Genomic DNA, 23,545 nt, shown 5'->3' with positions numbered 1-23,545 from the left:
AACTGTTTCTAACCCTAACAATGAACAATCTAAAGATGAAATCAAGAAAAAAATCCATTTACAATAGGAACTAAATGAATCATATATATAGGGATAAATCTAACCAAGGATGTAAAGAACTTGTACACAGAAAACTAGAAAACATTGCTAAATGAAATCAAAGAAGACCTAAATAAATGGAAGGACATCCTGTGTTCATGGATTGTAAGACTAAATATTGTTATGATGTCAATTCTACCCAAACTAATTTACAGATTCAACCCAATCACAATAAAAATCCCAACAGCCTACTTCGTGAAATAGAAAAGCCAATCACCAAATTTATATGGAAGGTTAAGGGTTCCAAATAACCAAAGCCATCTTGAAAAAGAAGAATGTAGTTGGAGGACTTACACTTCCTGATCTTAAAATTTATTACAAAGCCACAGTAATCAAAATATGATGGTAATGGCACAAGGACAGAAATAAAGATGCATGCAATCAAATTGAGAGATCAGAAATCAACCCTCACATATATTGCCAATTGATTTTTAATGAGGGGCCAAAGACCACTCATTTGGGAAAGAATAGTCTCAATCAAATGTTGCTGGGAAAATTGGATCTCCATTTGCAAAAAAAAAGGTGAGCCCCTACCTCACACCATATACAAAAATAAATTTTCAAAATGGATCAAAGACCTAAATTAAGAGCCAGAACTATGAAAGTCCTAAAAGAAAATGTAGAGTAGTATCATCAGGGCCTTGTGTTAGGAAATGGTTTCTTAGACTTTACACCAAAATCAAAGCAACAAAAGTAAAACTAGATAAATGGGACCTCATCAAAATTAAAAAAAACTTTTGTGATCCCAGACTTTACTGTGAAAGTTAAATGACAATCTACAGAATGGGAGAAAATGTTTGGAAACCACATATATGAGAAGAGTTTAGTGTCCAGAATCTACAAAGAAATTCTTCAACTCAACTACAAAAAGACTAATTAAAAACTACAACTACAAATCAACTACAAAAAGCCCAATTAAAAATGGTCAAAAACTTGAACTGACATTTCTCCAAAGAAGACAAACAAATAGCAAAAATGCACGTGAAAAGATGCTCAAAATCATTAGCCATTAGGGGAATACAAATCAAAACAACAGTAAGATACCATTTCACACCCACTAGAATGACTACTATTAAGAAAATGGACCATCTGTGATCCAAAACTTCCTGTAAAGTGAATCCCAACATAATGTCAGCTTCACAAGAGTCTTAGATCACCGAAATTCATATATACAATATACAGTACTTCCCCAGATCCACCATAAAACCTTTTCCCTTCCACAGCGATAATCTTTTAGCTTATTCATATCATATTTCCTGAAACTGATGTACAGATTCCGAGACAATAGCTTTCAAACAAGGTGACATCTGTGCTTACTATGTGATCCATACTTTAGGTTGTACAGTTTTCTAAATTTTTTAGTTATCCTATGTTTTGCGTTATGGTTTACATTATTAGTCTGTCGTCCCCTATATGTTTTTGGTGTAATATTACATGTTTTATATTCATCCTCGTGTACTCTCACAGAACTCCTCTCTTGCCCCCATATTTACCTTGGTTCCATCCATTCCACATCCATTTTCCCCTCCCCTTGTGGCCCACAACGCCAGCCAATCTCCATTTCCCAAGAAGCCATGTCCAGAGATACTTGCAGCAGTATTCAGGACCTGACTTTCTCAACTGCCCTAATGCCCTGGGAGCCATCCTTTCTCACAAGAAATACAGTTCTCTCTATTTGACGGCATTACAATGGCAGTGGAGGAATACTGATATAGGATGTTATTGACAGGATATATATAGTTGACAGGGAGTTATACAGGGCATATGCCCAGGGTATATAGTAATGTCTAGATATACTCATAGTGGAAACAATTAAAAATAACAGCTGGGGGGGTACTGGGCCCCTGGCTGGGGGGTCACTGTTGTGGACCCTGGGGGAGCAGCGGCAGTCCCCCAGGTGCAATGGCAAGAACCAGGAAGGAAGGAGGGCCCAACAGTGGGCTCCTGATACTAATGGCTATGCTGCTGAGCCTATACACCTGCAATAAGAACAAGGCCTAGAGTGCCTGGGAGTTTCCTCCTGACAGGCTTCATGTTACTCAAATGTGCAAACTCAGCATGTAGATGCAGTGCATTCCCCCCAGCGTGGGACATGACACCCGGGGATGAGCCTCCCTGGCACCGAGGGATCACTACCACATACCAGCTGAAGATGCAACTAGAAAATGACCTTGAATTAAAGGTTCAATACAGATCAGCAGAATATCCCTGTCTACATATAATAACATGACTTCAAAATGCTGTTTGACCTAATGTAAGGGGGAAATGGAAAGGAGAAATGAGATTATAAGGCTATGAGTCTCTAAAAAAGAGTCTGGAGGTTGTCAGAAGGAATGCCCTTATGCACAACTGAGCAGAGTCTAAGAGACAGATAAAGTAGATACAACCCCAGGTATTGGTTCTTTTGAGGGATAAAGAGACCCACGGGTTCTATGGTCATGGCAGATGGGGTTCACTGCCATGGCAGATGGCCCTTCTTTGGAGCTGGTGTTTCTGAATGATGGAATTGGACTCAGAGGGGATCTCTTCTCACAAGACTTGCATGCTACTTTATTGGAATTGTAGTTGGTGCTGGGGTTTAAGATATATTTAGGGGATTTGAATGTCTGGACTGATAATATGACACCCAGGCCCAGAGCCTCAACAGACTTCAGCGCCTACACTTTGATTTATTGGACTTACCCCACTCAGCTAACATGGAGTTGAAGAAGGTCAACCACCACACCATGGAGCCTAGAGTGTCTACAACTGAAAGCAGGAGGAGTGCATCCAGTATCCATGTGGAATCTAAGCCCCCACTTGACATAGATGTGCAATGGACACAACCAATCCAATGTCCACAGAGAAAACATGGCATTGGTGTGGGAAGGGTGGCCATGGTGGCTGCTGGGTTTGGGGAATGGGAGGAAGAGATGAGATGTGGAGGTGTTTTCGGGACGTGGAGTTGTCCTGGGTGGTGCTTCATGGACAATTACTGGACATTGTAGATCCCCCCAGGGCCCACTGGATGGAACGTGGGAGAGTGTGGGCTATGATGTGAACCATTGACTACGGGGTGCAGTGATGTTCAGAGATGTACTTACCGGGTGCAATGGATGTGTCATGATGATGGGAGAGAGTGTTGCTGTGGGGGGAGTGGGGGGGGGGTGGGGGCAGTAGGGTTGATTGGGACCTCATATTTTTTGAATGTAATTTTTAAAAATAAATAATTTTAATAAAAAAAAGAAAATGGAAAGTTACAAGTGTTAGAAAGGATGTGGAGAACTAGGAACACTCATTCATTGTTTGTGGGAAGGTAAAATGAAATCACCTGGAGAGAGAAGGAAACAAGATAGTATCCAATTAGTTCAGGTAGGGCACAACTCTCTTACAAAACAGGGGAGAAGGTCATCCAAAGGAACTGCTCTGGGGACCCCTACAGACCAGGAGACTGCCATGCACATCTTCTGGAGGGTCTGGGGAGAAAAAGACAGAGAGGAAAAAGGGAAAACTGTGAGTGATACCCCTGTGGCTGGGAATGCTGCCTATCCTTCAGCCAATGAGGGGGAACAGTCTTGGTAAAACCTGTGGCTGAATGGCCAAGAGAGAGGGGAAAGGACAGATTCCTCCCTGGAAAGAGGGAGTGAGTAGCTGAGGGCTGAGTGGGGTTTCTCTTCAGCAAATGTAACTACCTCTAGCAGTTTGGTATTATTTATGAATTTCAAAAATAGATATTGGATTATGTTTGTAAAATGGTCCTTTCCCCTGGGCATATTATATTATATTGGATTCAGAGGTTTCAATTTTACTTGATTAAATAATGGTTAAGACTTTGGCTGGGCCGCATCAGTAGGACTTTGCATTCCCACCACCCTGGTGGGTGGGGATTCACAGAGAAAAGACATGTTAGAAAACATGTTGGAGTTTTGATACTGGTGCCCTGGGAAGTAAATAGAGAGAGAAGCAGATACACGAGGAAAGAGAGAAAACTCCATTAGACATGGCAGAGGCCCTGGGAAGAGAGATAAGCCATTCACCTGATATTTTACAGTTTGCCTTGTAGAGAGAGCAGAGCAGCTGAGCCTGGAGAGAAATAAGCCCTGGGAGAGAGGCAAGACTTATCCTAGCCTACAGCTGATACTGGAAGAAGCTGGGACCACAGAGCCTTAAGAGTAAGCCTTAAGAGTAAGAGGAAACCTGTACCCTTACAGATGTTAGCAGCCACCTCGTGGCAACAGGTTTTGGTGAAGGAAGTAACTTACACATTATGGCCTGGTAACTGTAAGACTTTTACTCCAAATAAATATCATTTATAAAAGCCAACAGATTTCTGGTATTTTGCAATAGCACCCCTTTGGCTGACTAATATACTACCATAACTCACTGGCTCAGAAAAGCTAGTGGAAATTGAGGAATTCATCTCCATGGAAAAGTTTTCTGAGGAGCACCAATTGTCAGCCAGCCAGGAAAGTGGAGGAAGACAGGCTGGTCTCTCCTGATTCTGTTCCAGGCATGGCAGAGCTGGCCAGGCCCCGTAAGTGGCTCCTTGCCCCCATTTTGACTACTTAAACAGGTTAATAGTAAAGTTTTAGAAAAAATTCAACTAAAAATCAAAGAAGAGCTGTGAAATAAAACCACTAGGCAAGAGATAGAAATTGATCAACACAGCAAAATCACAGCAACATAAACAGATGCCTAGGTATTAATAAAAGATAACCCACCCTAAGAAACAGGAAGATATGGCCCAGTCAAAGGAAAGAAAAAACAAGAATCTCCAAGAGACTCAGGATTTAAGACAACTAATAAATGATGCCCACACAAACCACCTTAATCAATTTAAAGAGATGGAGGAAAATATGACCAAAGAGATAAAAGATATTAAGATGACACTGTGAGCATAAAGAACAATTTGAATGCCTGCCAAAAGAAATATTAGCGTTTAGAGGAATGAAAGACACAATGGATGAGATTAAAAATATATTAGAGTAAGGAAATTATAAATGAGCCTAATTTTGTTATATTGGGGAAACAGAATAGTGTATATTCCAGTGTGAGGCCCACTGATGGGGTGCTCATTTCATGAGGGTGTATGCCTTGCCTACATAGTCTGGACATTTCTAGAGCCCTGAGGAGCACCAGCGTATGAGGTTTTGTTTACTGTGGCAGTTAGTGGGATCTGCCTGAGACATGCTTAAGTGTAACCTCTGAAATGACCTCCTGACTCACTTTGAAATCTCTTAGCTATAAAATCTCTTGTATATATTGTTTCCCCCTTTTGATTAAGGTCTTTTTCCAAATGTGTCATTGGTTAGCACTTGGTAGCAATCCCATTTTCGCCATGAAGGCCCATCCCCAAGAGTCATGTCTCACATTGAGGGGAAGGTAGTGACTATTTGCTGAGTTTGGCTTAGAAAGAGGCTACATCTGAGTGAAAAGGAGGCTTTTATGAGGTAACTCTTAGGCATTAGTTATTAGGCTAATTTCAATTAACAAGAATACGGTTAACTAGTAAAAACATTAATACCTTAGGTGAACATATTGGTCTGTTTTCTTTTATTAGGCACTGTCTACATGGTTCAGAGATTTAGCCATTCTATTTGAGAAAGTAGCAGGACTCCCCAGGATGGGAGTTTAATATTTTGTTGTTTATTGTGTGGGTCTACACCCAATGACAACATAAGCACATTCGTTTTCCATAGCAGCATACCGCAGGTGCACCCATCCCCACACATCCCTGGACCACTGACCCCTGCACCAGCGACACTCTTCTGCCATGTGTCCTGCAAGAACATCCCCACAACTGCATTCTCAACCACAGTCCTTGGCCGCCCCAGAGTTCACCAAGCCACAGTGGCACCTGTTCCTTCATCCAGCTCTCCCGCAAGTCTCATGGATTACTCAACCCATCCGTCTTCCCACTCACACTCATACTCCAGCACTGTTGATCACCTCTTATCACTGAACTACCCTCATTCCCATCTACTCCCAATCTGCCTCAATGTACCTTATCATAGATTCTGCCATTACTGAGCACTGGCTTACCAATCACTATTCCCTTTCTATCTTTTAGTAACCTCTCTTCTAGACCTTACCTTTGTGAGTCTGCTCAATATCCTTAGTTCATATCAGAGAGATCATGGAATATTTGTTCTTTAGTGACTGGCTTACTTCATTCAGCATGAGGTCTTTGAGGTTCATCCCTGGTGTTACATGTGTCAATACTTCATTCCTTCCTACAGCTGAGTAAATACTCCATTATATGTATATGCCACATTTGTATATCTATCCATTCATTGATGGACACTTGGGTTGCTTCCATCTTTTGGCAATTGTGAATAATGCCATGATGAACATTGGTGTACATTTATCTGTTTGTGTCCCTGCTTTCAGTTCTTCTGGGTTTATTCCTAGTAGTGGGATTGCCGGATCATTTGGCAATCCTATACTTAGCTACATGAGGAACTGCCAAACCATCCTCCACAGTGGCTGCAACATTCTAGATTTCCACCAGCAGGGGATGAACACTCCTATTCCTCCACATACTCTCCAACAATCGTAGTTTTCTGTTTGTTTGTTTGTTTTTAATAACAGCCAGTCTATTAGGTGTAAGATGATGGCTAGTGATGGTGAATATATGTTAATCTACTTCCCATATGTAACAGAGTTAGATTCATTAATAACCTCCCTATTCATGATTCTTCTACCCATTTTATTTTAACCTATAATTAGCACTAGATCCATTAAATACATGTCCCAGAGACTTAAATTTTCTGCCTGTTCATATGCTGGTTGCAGCCAATGCCTGCTTTCCAGGTCATCAGACTCACCCAGGACAACTAACAAAATGGTGATGTTGGGCAACTCCCATGTCCCCAGAAAAAGAGCATGCACAACTACAAGCAAAACAGATCCTTCTACCCCATAATATTAAGCCCCCTCTTAATCTTAAGCAGAGTGGGCAAAATCATTCCAAAAGCCTCAAAATTTAGGAATGAACAAATATAAGGAGGTAATAAAATGGTGGACCAAAGTAAATGTATTAGTATTGTAGTAATGGATGAACTTGCTTCCATTACCAGAGGTTCTGAGGGGAAGGGGAGAAAGGATAGCTACAACATAAGCATTTTTAGGGTATTGGAATTGCAATGGTGGATAGAGGCCATTATACATTTTGTCAAAACCCAAACAATTGTACAATGCAAAGTGTAAACCATAATGAAATAAAGACCTTAGTTAGCAGAAATGCTTCAATATTGGTTCATCAGATGTAACAAATATACTACATTAATGTACAATGTATACATTTCTTTAAGGAGGTACTGGGGATTGAACCCAGGATCTTGTATATAGGAAGCAGGCACTCCACCAGCAAGCCACATCTGCTCCCCAATGAGAGCTGCTTTTTTGTTTGTTTTTGCTTTCTGTTTAGGAGGTACCAGGGATCAAATCAGGACCTTTTCACATGAAGGTTTCAAGCTACATCTGTTCCCCCCTATATATTTTTTCCTCTCTCTTTATTTTTTTAAATGTTACATTCCAAAAATGTGAGGTACCCATGTACCCTTCCCATCCCCCCCCCCATTTCCCTCACCCAACTCCCCCCACATCAACAACCTCTTTCATCTTTGTGGGACATTCATTGCAGATAGAAGAAAGCAACGTATCGCTTACAAGGTAGTGTCAATAAGGTTAAATGCCAATCTCTCATCAGAAACCATGCAGGCAAGAAGGCTTTATCCAGGAAAACTATCATTCAGAAATGAAGGCGAGTTTAAGATCTCTACAGACAAACAAAAACTGAGAGTGTATGTTAGCAAGAGACCAAATCTATAAGAGATATTAAAAGGTATGTTATAGCCTGAAAGGAAAAGACAAGGGTGAGAGCACTGCAGAAGAGTGTAGAAATTAAGAACATAAGTAAGAGAAATGGAAAGGTTAATAAGACAGAAAATAGTAAGATATGACATGAAAGCCATGGGATAAAATGGACTAAGCCAGGAATGCCTTTATAGCAGTAACACTGAACGTATATGGATTGAACTCCCCAATTAAAAGACATAGACTGAATGAATGGATTAAAAAAAAGCTGTTTATTTTTTGTCTACAAGAGACTCACCTTAGATGCAAGTGCATAATAAAGCTGAAAGTGTAAAGTTGGAAAAAGATATCTTATGGTAATAATAATTGAAAAAGACCAGGTGTAGTGATACTATTATATGATAAAATAGATTTTAAATGCAAAATTGTTATGAGATGAAGGTTACTATATTATTAATAAAAGAGACAATTCACCAAACAGAAATAAAAATATATATTTATGCACTATATTTGTCAGTCAAAGGGGTGCTGTACCAGAAATCTGTTGGCTTTTATAAAGGGTATTTATTTGGGGTAAAAGCTTAGAGTTAAAGGCCCTAAAGAGTCCAATTCAAGGCTGCTTTTCACCAAAGTCAATTGCCACATGTTAAAGCAAGATGATGGACAATCTCTGCTCGTCATTTGGGTCTTGTCAGCTGCTTGTTCTCTTTGGCTGCAAACCATCAGGCAAATGGCTCATCTCTCTTCCCAGGGTTTTAGCCGTTTGAGACTTCCCTTTCTGTCACACGGGAGGACTGAAATGACCAAGTTCTTTCCTCTTCCATGTGTCTTCCTGAGTGAGTGTCCATTTATATCAGCCCACCTACTGACATGCTTGAATTAAACACTAATCTTAACAGATAATTTAATCAAGACATGTCAGCTGAATCTAATGCATTCAAAGTGTATCATACCCAGAGGAATAGTCTAGATTCCAATCATAATCTCCCTTTTTGGGATTCGTAAATAATCTCAAACTGCCACATGCATCTAACATAGGTACCCAGAGTACATATACAGAAAAAACTAAATGGAGAAATAGATGTCACCACAATAATAGTTGGAGATGTTGATATTCCACCCTCAGCATTAGATAGAATATATGGACATAGGATAAATAAGGAAACTGAAAGTTTTAATAATATAATAAATGAACTAAACCTAATAGACATTTATAGAGCATTACACCTCCAAACAGCAGGATACACATTATTCTCAAGTGCTCATGGATCTTTCTCCAGGAAAGACCATATTTGGGTCATAAGTAAGAGTTCAGGGAAGCTGAGAAGCAGACTTGGCCCAGTGGATAGGGCCTCCACCTACCACATGGGAGGTCCGTGGTTCAAACCCCGGGCCTCCTTAACCCATGTGGAGCTGGCCCATATACAGTATTGATGCACGCAAGGAGTGCCATGCCACACAGGGGTGTCCCGTGCATAGGGGAGCTCCCACGCGCAAGGAGTGCACCCTGTAAGGAGAGCTGCCCAGCGTGAAAGAAAGTGCAGCCTGCCCAAGAATGGCACTGCACACATGGAAAGCTGACACAACAAGATGAAGCAACGAAAAAAGAAACACAGATTCCCGGTGCTGCTGATAAGGATAGAGGCGGTCACAGAAGAACACACAGTGAATGGACACAGAGAGCAGACAACTGGAGAGGGGGAGAGGGAGAAAGAGGAGAGAAATAAACAAAAAAAGAAATCTTAAAAAAAAAAAGTCAGAGCTCAATAAATTTAAAAACAGTGAAATTACACAAAACACTTTCTTTGTTCACAATGGAATAAAGTTATAAATGAGTAACAGCCAGAAAAAGGAAAATTCACAAATACATGGAGATTAAACAATACACCCTTAAATAATCAATGGGTCAAAGATGAAATTGCAAGAGAAAAAAGGAAATAACTCAAAACAAATGAAAATGAGAACACAACATATCAAAACTTAACGGATACAACAAAGGCAGTGCTGAGTGGGAAAATTCATAGCCCCCAAAGCTTGTATTAAAAAAGGAGAAAGAACTAAAATCAAGGACCTTAATGCATACCTGCAGAAATTAGAAAATAAAACAGCAAACCAATCCCAAAGCAAGCAGAAGAAAAGAAATAATAAACATTAGAGCAGAAACAAAAGAAATGGAGAATTAAAAATAACAGAGAAAATCAACAGAACTAAAAGTTGTTTCTTTGACAATATCAACAAAATTGATAAACCCTTACCTTAGATTAACAAACAACAAAGAAAAGATGCAAATAATAAATCAGAAATGAGAAGGGTGACATTACCATGGCTTAAAAGAAATAAAAGATATTATAAGAAGATACTATGAACAACTGTATGCCAAAAAACATAGACAATGTTGATGAAGTGGGCAAAATTCTGGAAACACATGAAGAAACCACAGACTATAAAATAAATAGAAGACCTCAATAAACTAATCATAGGTAAAGAAATTGAAAGTTATCAAAAACGTCCCCAAAATGAAAAGTCCAGGAACAGATGGCTTGGTCATACGTGAGTTCTATTTTTAAGAAGATCCAATATCAATCTTGCTCAAACTCTTCCAAAAATTGAACAGGAAAGAGTGATACCAAACTCACCCTAATACTTAATACCAAAGCCAAATAAAGATATTACAAAAAAAGTTACAGACCAATTTCTTTAATGAATATAGATGCAAAAATCCTCAACAAAATACTTGCAAAGTGAATTCAAAAACACATTTTAAAAATTATATATTTAATAGTATATTAAATATATTAAAATACATTTTAAAATACTATATATATATAATGATCAAGTGGGCTTTATACGAGGTATGCCAAGAGTGGTTCAACATACAAGAATCAATCAGTATAATATACCACACTAACAAATTAAAGAAGAAAAATCATATATAATTTCAATATCTGCAGAAAAAGCATTTGACAAAATACAATATCCTTTCTTGATTAAAAACACTCTGAAAGATAAGAACAGAAGGAAAGTTTCTCAATATTATAAAGTGCATATATGAAAAACCAAAACCCACAGATAACATTGTACTCACTGGAGAAAGACAGAAAGCTTTCCCACTGAAATAAGAACAAGGCAAGAATGACTACTCTTTCCCCTTTTATTTAATTTGGTGCTAGAAGTTCTAGCTAGAGCAATTTGCAGGATGCAGAAATAAAATGCACCCAGATAAGAAAGGAAGAAATTAAACTTTAGTTATTCACTGATGATATGATCCTATACTTAGAAAATTCTCAAAAATCCATTACAAAACTTCTCGAATTATAGACAATTTCAGCAAAGTGGTGTGATACAAGATTAATACTGAAATATCAATAACATTTCTATATACTACTAATGAGCAATCTGAGGCAGAAATCAGAAAAAAAGATTCCACATACAGTAGTGAATAAAAGAATCAAATACTTAGGAATAAACTTAACCAAGGACTTAAAAGAACTGTATTCAGAAAACTATAGAACATTGCTAAAAGAAACCAAGATGATCTAAATAAATGGAAGGATATTCCCTGTTCATGGGTTGGAAGACTAAATTTCATTAAGATGTAAATTCTACCCAAACTGATGTACAGATTTAACATAATCCTGATAAAAATTCTAACAGCCTTCTCTATAGAATTGGAAAAGTCAGTTATCAAATTTATTTGGAAGGGTGAACACCTCAAATAGTAAAAAAAAATCTTAAAAAAGAAGACTGAAGTTGAAGGACACTCAGTTTCAGATTTTAAAGTATATTATCTAGTTACAGTGGTAAAAACAGCATGGTGGTGGCATAAAGAGACTGATTGACCAATGAAATAGAATCTAGAGTTTGAAAATCGATGCTCACATCTATGGTCAAGTCATGCTTGACACGGCTGAAGACCCTGTTCAACAAACGGTGCTTGGAAAACTGGATGCCCATATTTAAAAGAAAGAGGACCCTTATGTCATACCTTATACAAAAATTAATTCAAAACAGATCAAGGGACTTAATATAAAAATGAGAACCATAAAACTCCTTGAAGAAAATGTCGGGCAACACCTTTAAGATCTTGTGATCACTGTTGGTTTCTTGGACCTTATACCCAAAGCATGAGTGACAAAAGAAAAAATAGATAAGTGGGACCTCCTCAAATTTAAACACTTTTGTATTTCAAATAATTTTGTGAAAAAGATGAAGACAGCCAATTCAATGGGAAAAAAATCTTCAGAAACCATATATATGATAAGGTATTGATCTCCATGTTGTATAAAGAGATCACACAACAACAAAATAACAAGCAACTCAATTTAAAAATAGGCAAAAGAATTGAATAGACATTTTCTGAAATGGAAATACAAATGGCCAAAAGATACGTGAAAAGATGTTCACTGAGGTATCATCTCACACCATATATAATGACCATTATTTTTTTAAAGAACCCAAAAAACAGAAAACTACAAGTGCTGGAAAGGGTGTGGAGAAATAGGAACACTCCTTCAGTATTGGTGGGCATGTAAAATGGTGCAGCCTCTGTGGAAGATGATTTGGCAGTTCCTCAGGAAACTAAAAGTAAAACTTCCATATCATCCAGCCATCCCACTACTAGGACTATATTCAGAAGAACTGAAAGCAGAGACAGAGAGATACTTGCACACTGATCATAGCAACATTATTCACAATTGCAGAAAGGTGGAAATAACTTGTGTCAACTGGTGAATGGATAAACAAGATGTGGTATATTCATACATTGGAATATTATTTGGCTGTAAGAAGAAATCAGTTGTGGAACCACATGACAACTTGGTGGAACCTTGAGGATTTATGTCGAGCGAAATAAGCCAGACACAAAAGGATGACTATTATATGATTTCGCTGATATGAACTAAATACGATGAGTAGATTTATGAAATTGGACTATGAAGTGCAGGTTATTGGGAAAAGGAATGTGGGATGAGAAGCAGGAGAAGACGCTGGGTATATGTAGAATGTTTAATAAAGGCAAATGTAAATATGTGGTAATGGTTGAACTAGATGATAACACATTATAATGAAGGTAACAAACATTGTTGATTTATAAATGTGATCATGGTTGAAATGAGTAGTCTAGGGAAATTAATGCTAATTGGAGGACATCTGGAGGATAATATAGGGAATGTATAGCAATGATTTTGGCAATAGATGAGGAATTTGGTTAATATAAAAAGAGGAATGTTCTTCTACTACAGGGTATATTAAGAATGTGGTGGTACATGAGGAAACTAATGTGATGTATGGACGATAGTTAATAACATTGTAATGTTTTTGAAGCAAAAGAAAATGTGGTACTATAATAATGCTAAAGGTAAAAAAAGAGTATGGGGTTTTGCGAGACATGAATATGGTTAAGTATTTTTTCTCTTCTTCATTGTTTTCATTAATAAGGAGATCTTGACTGTGTCATCAACTAATGTGTGCTTATCTTTGTATTTTTCTGAACACTAGAGGAACAAGTGACTTAGTGGTTGGCATTAGATGAAATAAAAGCACCTGGACAGAATTTTCCAGTGTAATGTTCCCATAACTTGTGGAGGTGTCTTTTATTTTATTTTTGGAAACAGGACTAAAGTTACTCTCTCTCTCTCTCTCTCTCTCTCTCTCTCTCTATATATATATATATATATATATATATATATATATATATACGCATGTTTGTGTGTGTGTGTATTACAGATTCTGACTCTATGAGTGTGCTTATTCTAATTATTTCATATATGAGAAATCAAACAATATTTGTCCTTTTGTGTCTGGCTTATTTCATTCAACATCATTTCTTCAAGGTTCATCCAAGTTGTAACATGTATCAGAACCTCACACCTTTTTATGACTGAATAATATTCCATTGTGTGTATGTACCACATTTTGCTTATCCATCCATCAGCCGATGGACCCTTGGGTTGCTTCAATCTCTTGGCAATTGTGAATAAAGCCACTATAACGTTGGTATACAAATACCTGTTCAAGCCCCTTCTTTCAGTTCTTTTGGGTATATACCTACAAGTGGGATTCCTGGGTCATATGGTAGTTTTATTCTTAATATTCTAAGAAACAGCCAAATTGTACAGCAGCTGTACCATTTTGCATATAGGTTACTAGGGGATGGTGTAGGGATAAGGAATGAGGAGATAAGGCTTAAAATGTCAGAGTTTCTCGGGAAAACGGACTTTGGCCCAGTTGTTAGGGCGTCCGTCTACCACATGGGAGGTCCGCGGTTCAAACCCCGGGCCTCCTTGACCCGTGTGGAGCTGGCCCATGCGCAGTGCTGATGCGCGCAAGGAATGCCCCGCTACACAGGGGTGTCCCCCGCGTAGGGGAGCCCCACACGCAAGGAGTGCACCCATAAGGAGAGCTGCCCAGCGCGAAGGAGGGAGCAGCCTGCCGAGGAATGGCGCCGCCCACACTTTCCGTGCCGCTGACAACAACAGAAGCGGACAAAAGAAACAAGACGCAGCAAAAAGACACAGAAACCAGACAACCGGGGGAGGGGAGGGGAATTAAATAAATAAATTTTTAAAAAAACCAGAAGAATATCTCTGAACTTTGAAAATCAGACTTTAAAATAAACTTTAAAATTAAAAAAAAAAATGTCAGAGTTTCTATTTGGGGTAATGGAAAGCTTTTGAAAATAGGCAGTGGTGGTGATGGTAGCACAACATTCTGAACGTTAAATAATGAACAGCAATGAATTATATATTTGAGTGTGGATAAAGGGGAAATTTAGGTTATATAAATGGTACTAGAATAAATTTTAAAAAAATCTATTAGGTGATAAATAATCAGTATTAACTAGGTAAGATGCAATATTAATACGACTCAAGGGGGAACTCACATTGTCCAAAGCCTCCATTGGTACTCATGAATTCAAAGAAAGCATCGAGAACTCTGCAGAGAGTTGTGACGATCGTTATATCCTGTACAGGAAATGGCTGGAACTTCTGATGCTTCTTTATAAATTGTAGTCCATCTCTGACACTTTTTTTAATCATGGATTCAAGGCAATCTACTCCTGTTTGACTCATAATTTTAGAAGTTTTACAAAGCCATGACTTAACATAAGGCTCCCATCCTAAATCAACAGGGTCCTAATAATAAAAGCACAGATAATTTTATGCAAATATATAGTGCCCTTCTACTTCTTACTTCCTTTTTCCTTCACCACTGTCTTTTGTCAAATCTGGCTTATTGACATCTGATTATCATCAGGGCAATGATTAAGAACGGCTTAAAGAACTACTCCTCTCAGGAATGACGGGTGATTTCTGACTGTGGTCTAAAAGACAAGAAGCAATTGGGAGATAACGTGTGGGAAGGCATATTGAGATTATGTGTATGTGATGAAGACAACTGCTGACCCAGAAGGCCAGTCTCATACTTAGCTTTAGTCATCACATGCAGTTAAGCAGACTAGACCACAGGGCTTACCATAGCTAAGAATTTATTTTATATACAGAAAACACTTATTCCTTGTTGTGTTTTCTGCCTCCTCCCCATTGACTTGTTAATGTCTTTCCCTTGTCCTAAGAGTCATGGCAAGGGCATCAGAAGACCTCAGGACAATCCTGCACCTCTACTGGAAAAACAGTCCGCAAGAGCTACCTAAACTAACATAGTTGTGGAAAATACTGACACTTCAATTACTAAGAGTAGTATTAATAGCAATAATTACATTCACATTCATTTGTGGGTTTTGAGGCTTTGGAGGACAGAGAGCTTCTGAACTATTGGGGTCACCATCATGGATCCAGAAGTAAAAATAAACATAAAAATGCTGAAGATAATGCCTAGCTATTATCCCAGACAAAACAGTTTCTTTACTAAGAAATTTTTTTTGGAAACTTACCATATAGACCACTGCACATCGACTGACAGTAGCAGGACTGGCCTGAGAAAGACTGTCCGCTTCAAAAATGATTCTTATTTTATCAGTTAAAACTATTCTTTCACTGCTTGCTAGGCACAGTGTTCTGGTGTCATCTAGCACAGAATTTAAATTTTCTACCCACAACGTGTCCACTGGACCATCTAAGACAATCCACTGCCAATCAATATCTGAAGGGAAAGATAGTTTTAATGTAGCTGAGAATAATCTTTTTCTCATTATAATCCTGAAATTTTTCTATTTAATTTAGAAAACACTTTTAAGTAAGATGGAAAACGATATCCCAGAAAATGCTGGAGTAAAGGTGTTAATACATGTGCTCCAATATTTATCAAATATTAATAAATATCCATATCACATATTTAATAACTCTTTAAGAATTGCTTAGGTATTTTTAGATTGCTGAATTTTATAATTAACCTTTAAATTTAAAATAGTAAAAAGTCCCACAATTTTATCTTTTCCATAATATGGTTTGTGAATTTTCCCTTTCCACCCAAGAATATATTTTGGAGGTATTTCTCCTAGGGAATAGTTGCCCCTTTGATGAAAGAATCAAAAAGTCTAGAAGATCTCATATTGAGAGCCACTTCACTCCTCTTTCTATACCCTACATCCCAAACCAATCCACGATTTTAGAAAATCTATTGTTAACAGGCTAAGGGATGTGTGAATGGGTCCCTATGCAGACAGAGAATGGTTACTCATCTGAAAGATATTACAGTTTCCCAGAAATATAGGGGAGCCAAACAGCCAACACAGCAAGGTGATAAGGAAATACCTCCTGTGGGGATTATAATAAAGCCCCAGGCAGAAAACTAGTTATGCCTAATTACTGTACTCTTCCAATTGAAAGCCAAAAGTGATACAAAAAATTCAGGAAGTTTGAGAAACTAAAAGCAGCTTCAGAAGCCTCTTTCAATGTCTGGACCACGTAAGTATTACACTGGTGGATGTGCTGACATGAGGTTCAATCTAAAGTAATGAAAGAATTAGCTGGAGCTCCTCCAGTAGACTGCCAGGTCTTTAGGAGCAGAAATGATGTCATACGCACTCTCTATATCCCTTGCACCTAGCAAAGTGTCCGGCAAATAATAGGTGTGCAGTTCATTTTAGATGAACCTGCTTGGGTTGTAGGATTTGCACTATTTTAGAGTCTCATTTCAGAGACAATACTACTGCAGGCTGCCACTGTTGCTTCTCAAACCACTTCTTATTTCTACTTTTAATTTTTACATGATTCTTTTGAGAAATTAATTGTCATTTATAAACTTAAAGGGCTATAAAAAGCCATATTATTTATATAACATAATTATATATGTACATACTACAATATAATATGTGGTAATACAATAAAATTTCAAAATAAACACACAAGGAAAAATTATTACTACAAGAACAAATATCATTAATCAAAAAAGTGTTTTTATAGAAAATTCATAGGGGAAAAAGTAGATTAGTAGATCAGAGGACACCAGGGGATGGAGGGAAGGGAAGGGGAACTTGTTGCTGGGTGGGTAGAGAACATAAATTTTGGGATCTCTGAAATAATAATTTTAAAAACATGTGTTTTAAAGACATAAATAAAGTCCACATTAATATCAAAGTTTGTCTTCTATGTTAATTAACGGTCTTTACTAAATTTAATAATACTTACTCGGAACTTCTGGAGTTTTAATATCTTTATCCATCTCCTCAGAAATATTGCCATAAATATCTGTTGTGTCAGAAGAATCAAGTTTGAAAACCTAAAATATGTAACCAATAATGTTTAAAATTTATTTGAGGCACTTTCCAAACCAAATAGACAATGTCATATGCATTTCCATTTAGGATTAATTTCATCCATAATTTTATTTCTTGTGTAGGAAGAGAGTTACAGGTCTTTCTATGTTTCCACAGAGGAGAAGGGCAAATTATATTAACACAAATAGTTGTTTTTTTAAAAAGAATGCTTTCCCCACTGATTAGAAAGATTACTTTTTTGTATGTTAAATTCTTGTGTATGTTGGAATTTCTCTGGACTCTATTCAGTTCCGTTTCTATATATACTTTCAGTCCTTTTAAATTTATTCATACATTTTTATGGTCCAGCATATAGTTCATCTAGGTGAATGTTCTATGTGTACTTGAAAAGAATTCTTGTTCTAAAGTTGTTTGTAAAATATTTTGTAAATGGAAATGTTTTTTAGTGTGAAAGCTAAGTCTTCTATAACCTTACTGATTTTGTCTATATTTTTTCAATAAATTATTGAGAAAGTAGTGTTATAATCTTTAACTATAATTGTGGATTTATCAATTTATACCTTTAATTTTGTCAGTTTTTGAAAATACATTTTATATATTTTGAAGCTCTGATGTTAAGCACATACAAATTTATTATATAATTATTGTATCTTTTTGATCAATTAATGATTTTATCATTATGGAATACCATCTCTTTATATCTGGTTTTTATACTCTTTGTCTTAAAGCCTACTTTGCTTGATATTAATATACCCACTCCAGATTTGATATGCGTACTGTTTTGTAGGGTATATCATTTTTCCATCCTTTTACTCTCAATTTGTTTGTATCTTTGTATTAAAGTGCATCTTTTGTAGACAAGCATATAATTCAGCCTTCCTTTTCTATCTAGTCTGACAGTTTAGTATTTAGTCTATTTATATTTAATGTATTTATTCTTATGCTCATATTTAAGTCTATTACTTTTCTATTTTTTATTTGTACTATCTAATTTTGTTCTTTTTCTCCATACTTTTTGGTTAATTGATAAAATTAGTTTTTCATTTTAATTTCTTTTGGGTTTTTAGCTCTACCTCTTATTACTTTTAGCTGTTTCTCTAGACATGTAATAGGCACACTTAACACAATCTATTCAGAGTTAATATTTTACTATTTCTTTTAAAACACAGGAAACTTCCAACAGCATAATTCCCTTTACCCCTCTGCCTTTTGTCCTGTTGTTCCCATAGGCATTACCACCACACGCATTTCACGCCCTACAACTCAATGTTATAAGTTTGCTTTAAATAGCCATATGTATTTTAAAGAAATTAAGAAAAGATAAAATATATAATCTTTTTGATTTACCCACATATTTTGTATTCATGTTGCTCCTTATTTCTTCTTATATCCAAGTTTCCAGCTAGTGTCATTTTCCTTCATCTGGAAGAAATTCCTTTAGCATTTCTTCAGTCCAGAAGCACTGGCAATGCATTTTTTTAGCTTTCATATATTTGAAAATATCTTTATTTCCTCTTCATTTTTGAAGAATGGTTTTAACAGGATATAAATTTTCAGTTTGGTAATTTTTTCCTCTCAGGATTTTTTTATAAATGCTGTCCATTGTCTTTTGTCTCAGTTGTTTCACATGAGAAATCAATTTTCAGTTCTTATCAGTTTCCCATATACAATAGGTCATTTATCTCTAAGTTTTCAAGACTCTCTCTTTCTCATAGTTTTTTTAGTAGTTTGGCTGTGAGGATTGTGAGGATTTTCTTTTTATTTAGTGTTTGGAGCAATATGTTTACCTTTTACACCAAAGTTGGGAAATTTTGGCCATTATTCCTTTAAATGTTTAAATGTTTTTCTGTCCTACTTTCTTACCTCTTCTTCTGGGTTCACTTGTTTTTGTCCATTGAGTCACTCAGGCTCTGTTTATTTTAGTTCAGTTTTTCTCACTGCTCTTTCCTACTGAATAATTTCTACTCATCTATCTTCAAGCTCACAGACTTCCTTTTGAAATTTTGAATCTACTGTTAATTATATCTAGTGATTTTTTTCATTTTTAAATATTGTTCTTTGAAATTCTAGAATTTCCACTTGGGTACACTTTATACTCTTCATTTATCTCCTAAAGTCTCTATCTGTTTATTCATTATCATATTTTCATTTAAAATTCTGAACATTTTTATAATAGCTGTTTTAAACTCTTGTCTGCTAATTCCAATATTGAGTCAGTTCAGGGTCAGTTTCTATTGACTGCTTTTACTTTTGAATATAGGTCACATTTTCCTGTTCCTCTGCATGTCTGTATATTGGTCATTGTAACTATTTAATTCTTTTTTATTTAAAGAAGTTGTAGGTTTACAGAAAATCATGTAAAAATTATAGCATTCCCATAAACCCCCTATTGTTGACGCTTTGCATTAGTGGTGTGTCTTTGTTAATTGAAAGAATATTAAAATTGTACAGTTAACTATAGTCCATAGTTTCCATTAGGTATATTTTCCCCTGTATTCCACCCTATTAGTAATGTATTAGCATGGTACCTTTTTTATAATTCATGAAAGAACATTTTTATACTTGTACTATTAACTATAGTTGATCATTTAAATAAGGTTCGCTGTGCTATATAGTCATATGTTTTACTTTTAATTTTAATTTTAGTAACCTACATATGACCTAAAATTTCCTCTTTTAACCATATTCATGTATATAATTCAGTGCTGTTAATTACACTTGCAATAATGTGTTGCCATCACCACTACCCATTTCCAAAACATTAGAATAAATCTAAATAGAAATTTTGTACAAATTAAGCATTAACTGACCATTTTCTTCCTCAATTCAGCCCCTAGTAATATTCTAAATTCCAATTCTATGAGCTTGCTTATAAAATGATTTCATATCAGTGAAATCATGCATTATTTGTCCTTTTGTGTCTGGCTTTTTCCAATCAGCATAATATCTTCAAGTTTCATCCATATTGTTGCATGTTTCAGGACCTCATTTATTTTTATCTCTGAATGATATTCCATTGCATGTATACATCAGAGTTTGTTTATCCATTCATTGGTTGGTGGACATTTGGGTAGACTTCCTCTTGTGGCAATTGTGAATAAGGCTGCTATGAACATCAGTGTGCAAACATCTGTTCAAGTCCCTGCCATCAATTATTTTGGTTATATACATAGAAGTGGAATTGCTGGATCATATGGTAATTCTATACTTAGTTTTCTGAGAAATTGTAATGCTGTCTTCTGCAACAGCTGCACCATTTTCCATCCCACCAGTAATGAATGACTGTTCCTATTTCTCCACATTCTCTCCAACACTAATAAATTTGTTTTTTTGTTTTTTTTAGTAGTAGCCATTCTAGTGGGTGTGACATGGTTATCTTGTGATTTTGATTTGTGTTTCCCTAATAGGTAGTGAGGTTGAGCATCTTTTCATGTGATTTTTAGCCATTTGTAATTCTTTAGATAAATGTCTATTCAAGTCTCTTGCCCATTTTTCAATTGGGTTGTTAGTCTTTTTTATTGTTGAATTGTAGGATTTTAAAAAATATATTCTGGATATTAAGTCCTTATCAGAAATGTGGTTTCCAAATATTTTCTCCTGTTGAGTATGATGTCTTTTCACTTTTGTGATAAAGTCCTTTGGTGTGCAAAATTTGTTTTAATTTTGATGAGATCCCATTTACCTATTTTTTCTTTTTTGCTTTTGTTTTGGGTATGAAGTTTAAGAAGCGATTGGCTATCACAAGATCCTGAAGTGTTTCCTTATATTTTCTTCTAGGATTTTTATAGTCTTAGTTCTTATATTTAGATCTTTGATCCAGTTTGAGTTTCTTTAGCATATGGAGTGCGGGGGGGGGGGGGGGGGAGGGGTCCTCTTTCATTCTTTTGCATATGAATATCCAGTTCTCCAGCACCATATGTTGAGAGAAAATTTTTGCCCAATTGAGTAGACTTGGCAGCCTTGTCAAAAACCAGTTGATCATATATGTGTAGGTCTATTTTTGAACTTTCAGTTCAATTCCATTGGTGATATATCTATCCTGTGTCAGTACCATGCTGTTTAGACCACTGTAGCCATGTAATAATCTTTAAAGTCAGGAAGTGTGAGTCCTCCAACTATGTTCTTCTTTGTAAAGATGATTTTGACTATTTGGAGCATTTTACCCTTCCAGATAAATTTGATAATTCGCTTTTCCATTTCTTCAAAGTAGGCTGTTGGAATTTTTTTGTGATTGGGTTGAATCTGTAAGTCATTTCGGGTAGAATAAACATCTTAATGATGTTCAGTCTTCCAATCCATGAACATGGAATATGCTTCCATTTATTTAGGTCTTCTTTTATTTCTTTTAGCAATGTTTTGTAGTTTCATGTGGCCAATTCCTTTTCATCCTTAGTTAAATTTATTTCAAGATTTATTATTCTTTTAATTGCTATTTGTTGTAAATGGAATTTTTCTTAATTTTGCCTCAGATTGGTCATTACTCATATATAGAAACACTGGATTTTTGCATATTGATTGCAATGTGCCACTTTGCTGAATTCATTTATTAGCTCTAGCATTTTGTTGATTTTTCCAGACTTTCTATATATAGGATCATGTTATTTTCAAATAGTGAAATGTTTATATCTTCCTTTTCAACTTTAATGTCTTTAATTTCTTTTTCTTGTCTAAAAGCTCTGGCTACAACATCCAGAACATGTTGACTAAGAGTGTTGACAGTAGGCATCCTTGTCTTGTTTTCAGTCTTAGTGGGAAAGCTTAGGGTTTTTCACCATTGAGTATGATGTCTGCTGTAGGTTTTTCATATATGCCCTTCACCATGGTAAGGAAGTTTCCTTCTATTCCTATTTTTCTAGTTTTTTCAAGAAATGATACAGGAGTTTGACAAATGCCTTTTCTATATCAATTGAGATGATCATGTTTTTCCCTTCATTTTGTTAATGTGGTGTATAACATTAATTGATTTTTTAATGTTGAGCCATTCTTGCACACCTGGGATAAATCCCACTTACTCATGGTGTAAAATTCTATTAATGTGTTTTTGGATTTGACTTACAAATATTTGTTGATGCTTTTATCTTTGTTATTTCTTTTGGTCTGCTTGCTTTGGGTTTACTTTGCTGTTCTTTTTCTAGTTAGGCCCTTGAGTTTTCTCTCTTTCTTCTTTTTTAATGTAAATATTTAGGGCTATGAATTTCCTCTCAACACTGCCTTAACTGCATCACATAAGTTTTGATATGTTGTGTTCTTGTTTATAATTGTCTCAAGGTGTTTACAGATTTCCCTTGCAGTTTCTTCTTTGACCCACTGATTGTTTAAGATTGTGTTATTTAACTTCCATGTATTTGTGGATTTTCTTTTTTTTTTATTGACTTTGTAATAATATTACATTAAAAATATATATATATGAGGTCCCATTCAACCCCACCACCCCCACCCCACCTCTCCCCCCCCAGCAACACTCATTCCCATCATCATGACACATCCATTGCATTTGGTAAGTACATCTTTGGGCACCTCTGCACCTCATGGTCAATGGTCCACATCATGGCCCATACTCTCCCCTATTCCATCCAGTGGGCCCTGTGAGGATTTACAATGTCCGGTGATTACCTCTGAAGCACCATCCAGGGCAGCTCCATGTCCCAAAGACGCCTCCACCTCTCATCTCTTCCTGCCTTTCCCCATACCCATCGTCCACCATGTCCACTTTTCCCAATCCAATGCCACCTCTTCTATGTGGACATTGGATTGGTTGTGTCCATTGCACCTCTATGTCAAGAGGAGGCTCAGATTCCACATGGATGCTGGATGCAATCCTCCCACTTTCAGTTGTAAGCACTCTAGGCTCCATGGTGTGGTGGTTGTCCTTCTTCAACTCCATCTTAGCTGAGTGTGGTGAGTCCAATAAATCAGATTGTAGGTGCTGGAGTCTGTTGAGGCTCAGGGCCTGGCTATCACATTGTCAGTCCA

The 23,545-nt window shown here is 36.5% G+C and overlaps 1 protein-coding gene across 1 annotated transcript in view; it reads right to left on the bottom strand.

The window, feature by feature from the left end:
- DNAH14 (dynein axonemal heavy chain 14) overlaps positions 1–23,545 on the bottom strand; it is a 499,447-nt gene that overhangs the window by 235,347 nt on the left and 240,555 nt on the right. The window contains exons 40-42 of the mRNA XM_058275282.1: positions 17,484–17,574; positions 15,788–15,996; positions 14,777–15,029 (exon numbers count right to left, since the gene is read on the bottom strand). Of these exons, the coding sequence (XP_058131265.1) occupies positions 14,777–15,029; positions 15,788–15,996; positions 17,484–17,574 (553 nt within the window). The remainder of the gene's footprint in view (positions 1–14,776; positions 15,030–15,787; positions 15,997–17,483; positions 17,575–23,545) is intronic.

This window comes from Dasypus novemcinctus, chromosome 13 (genome assembly GCF_030445035.2).
Source record: "Dasypus novemcinctus isolate mDasNov1 chromosome 13, mDasNov1.1.hap2, whole genome shotgun sequence".
Classification (NCBI taxonomy): domain Eukaryota; kingdom Metazoa; phylum Chordata; class Mammalia; order Cingulata; family Dasypodidae; genus Dasypus; species Dasypus novemcinctus.
This window is presented reverse-complemented; position numbering and strand designations above follow the sequence as displayed.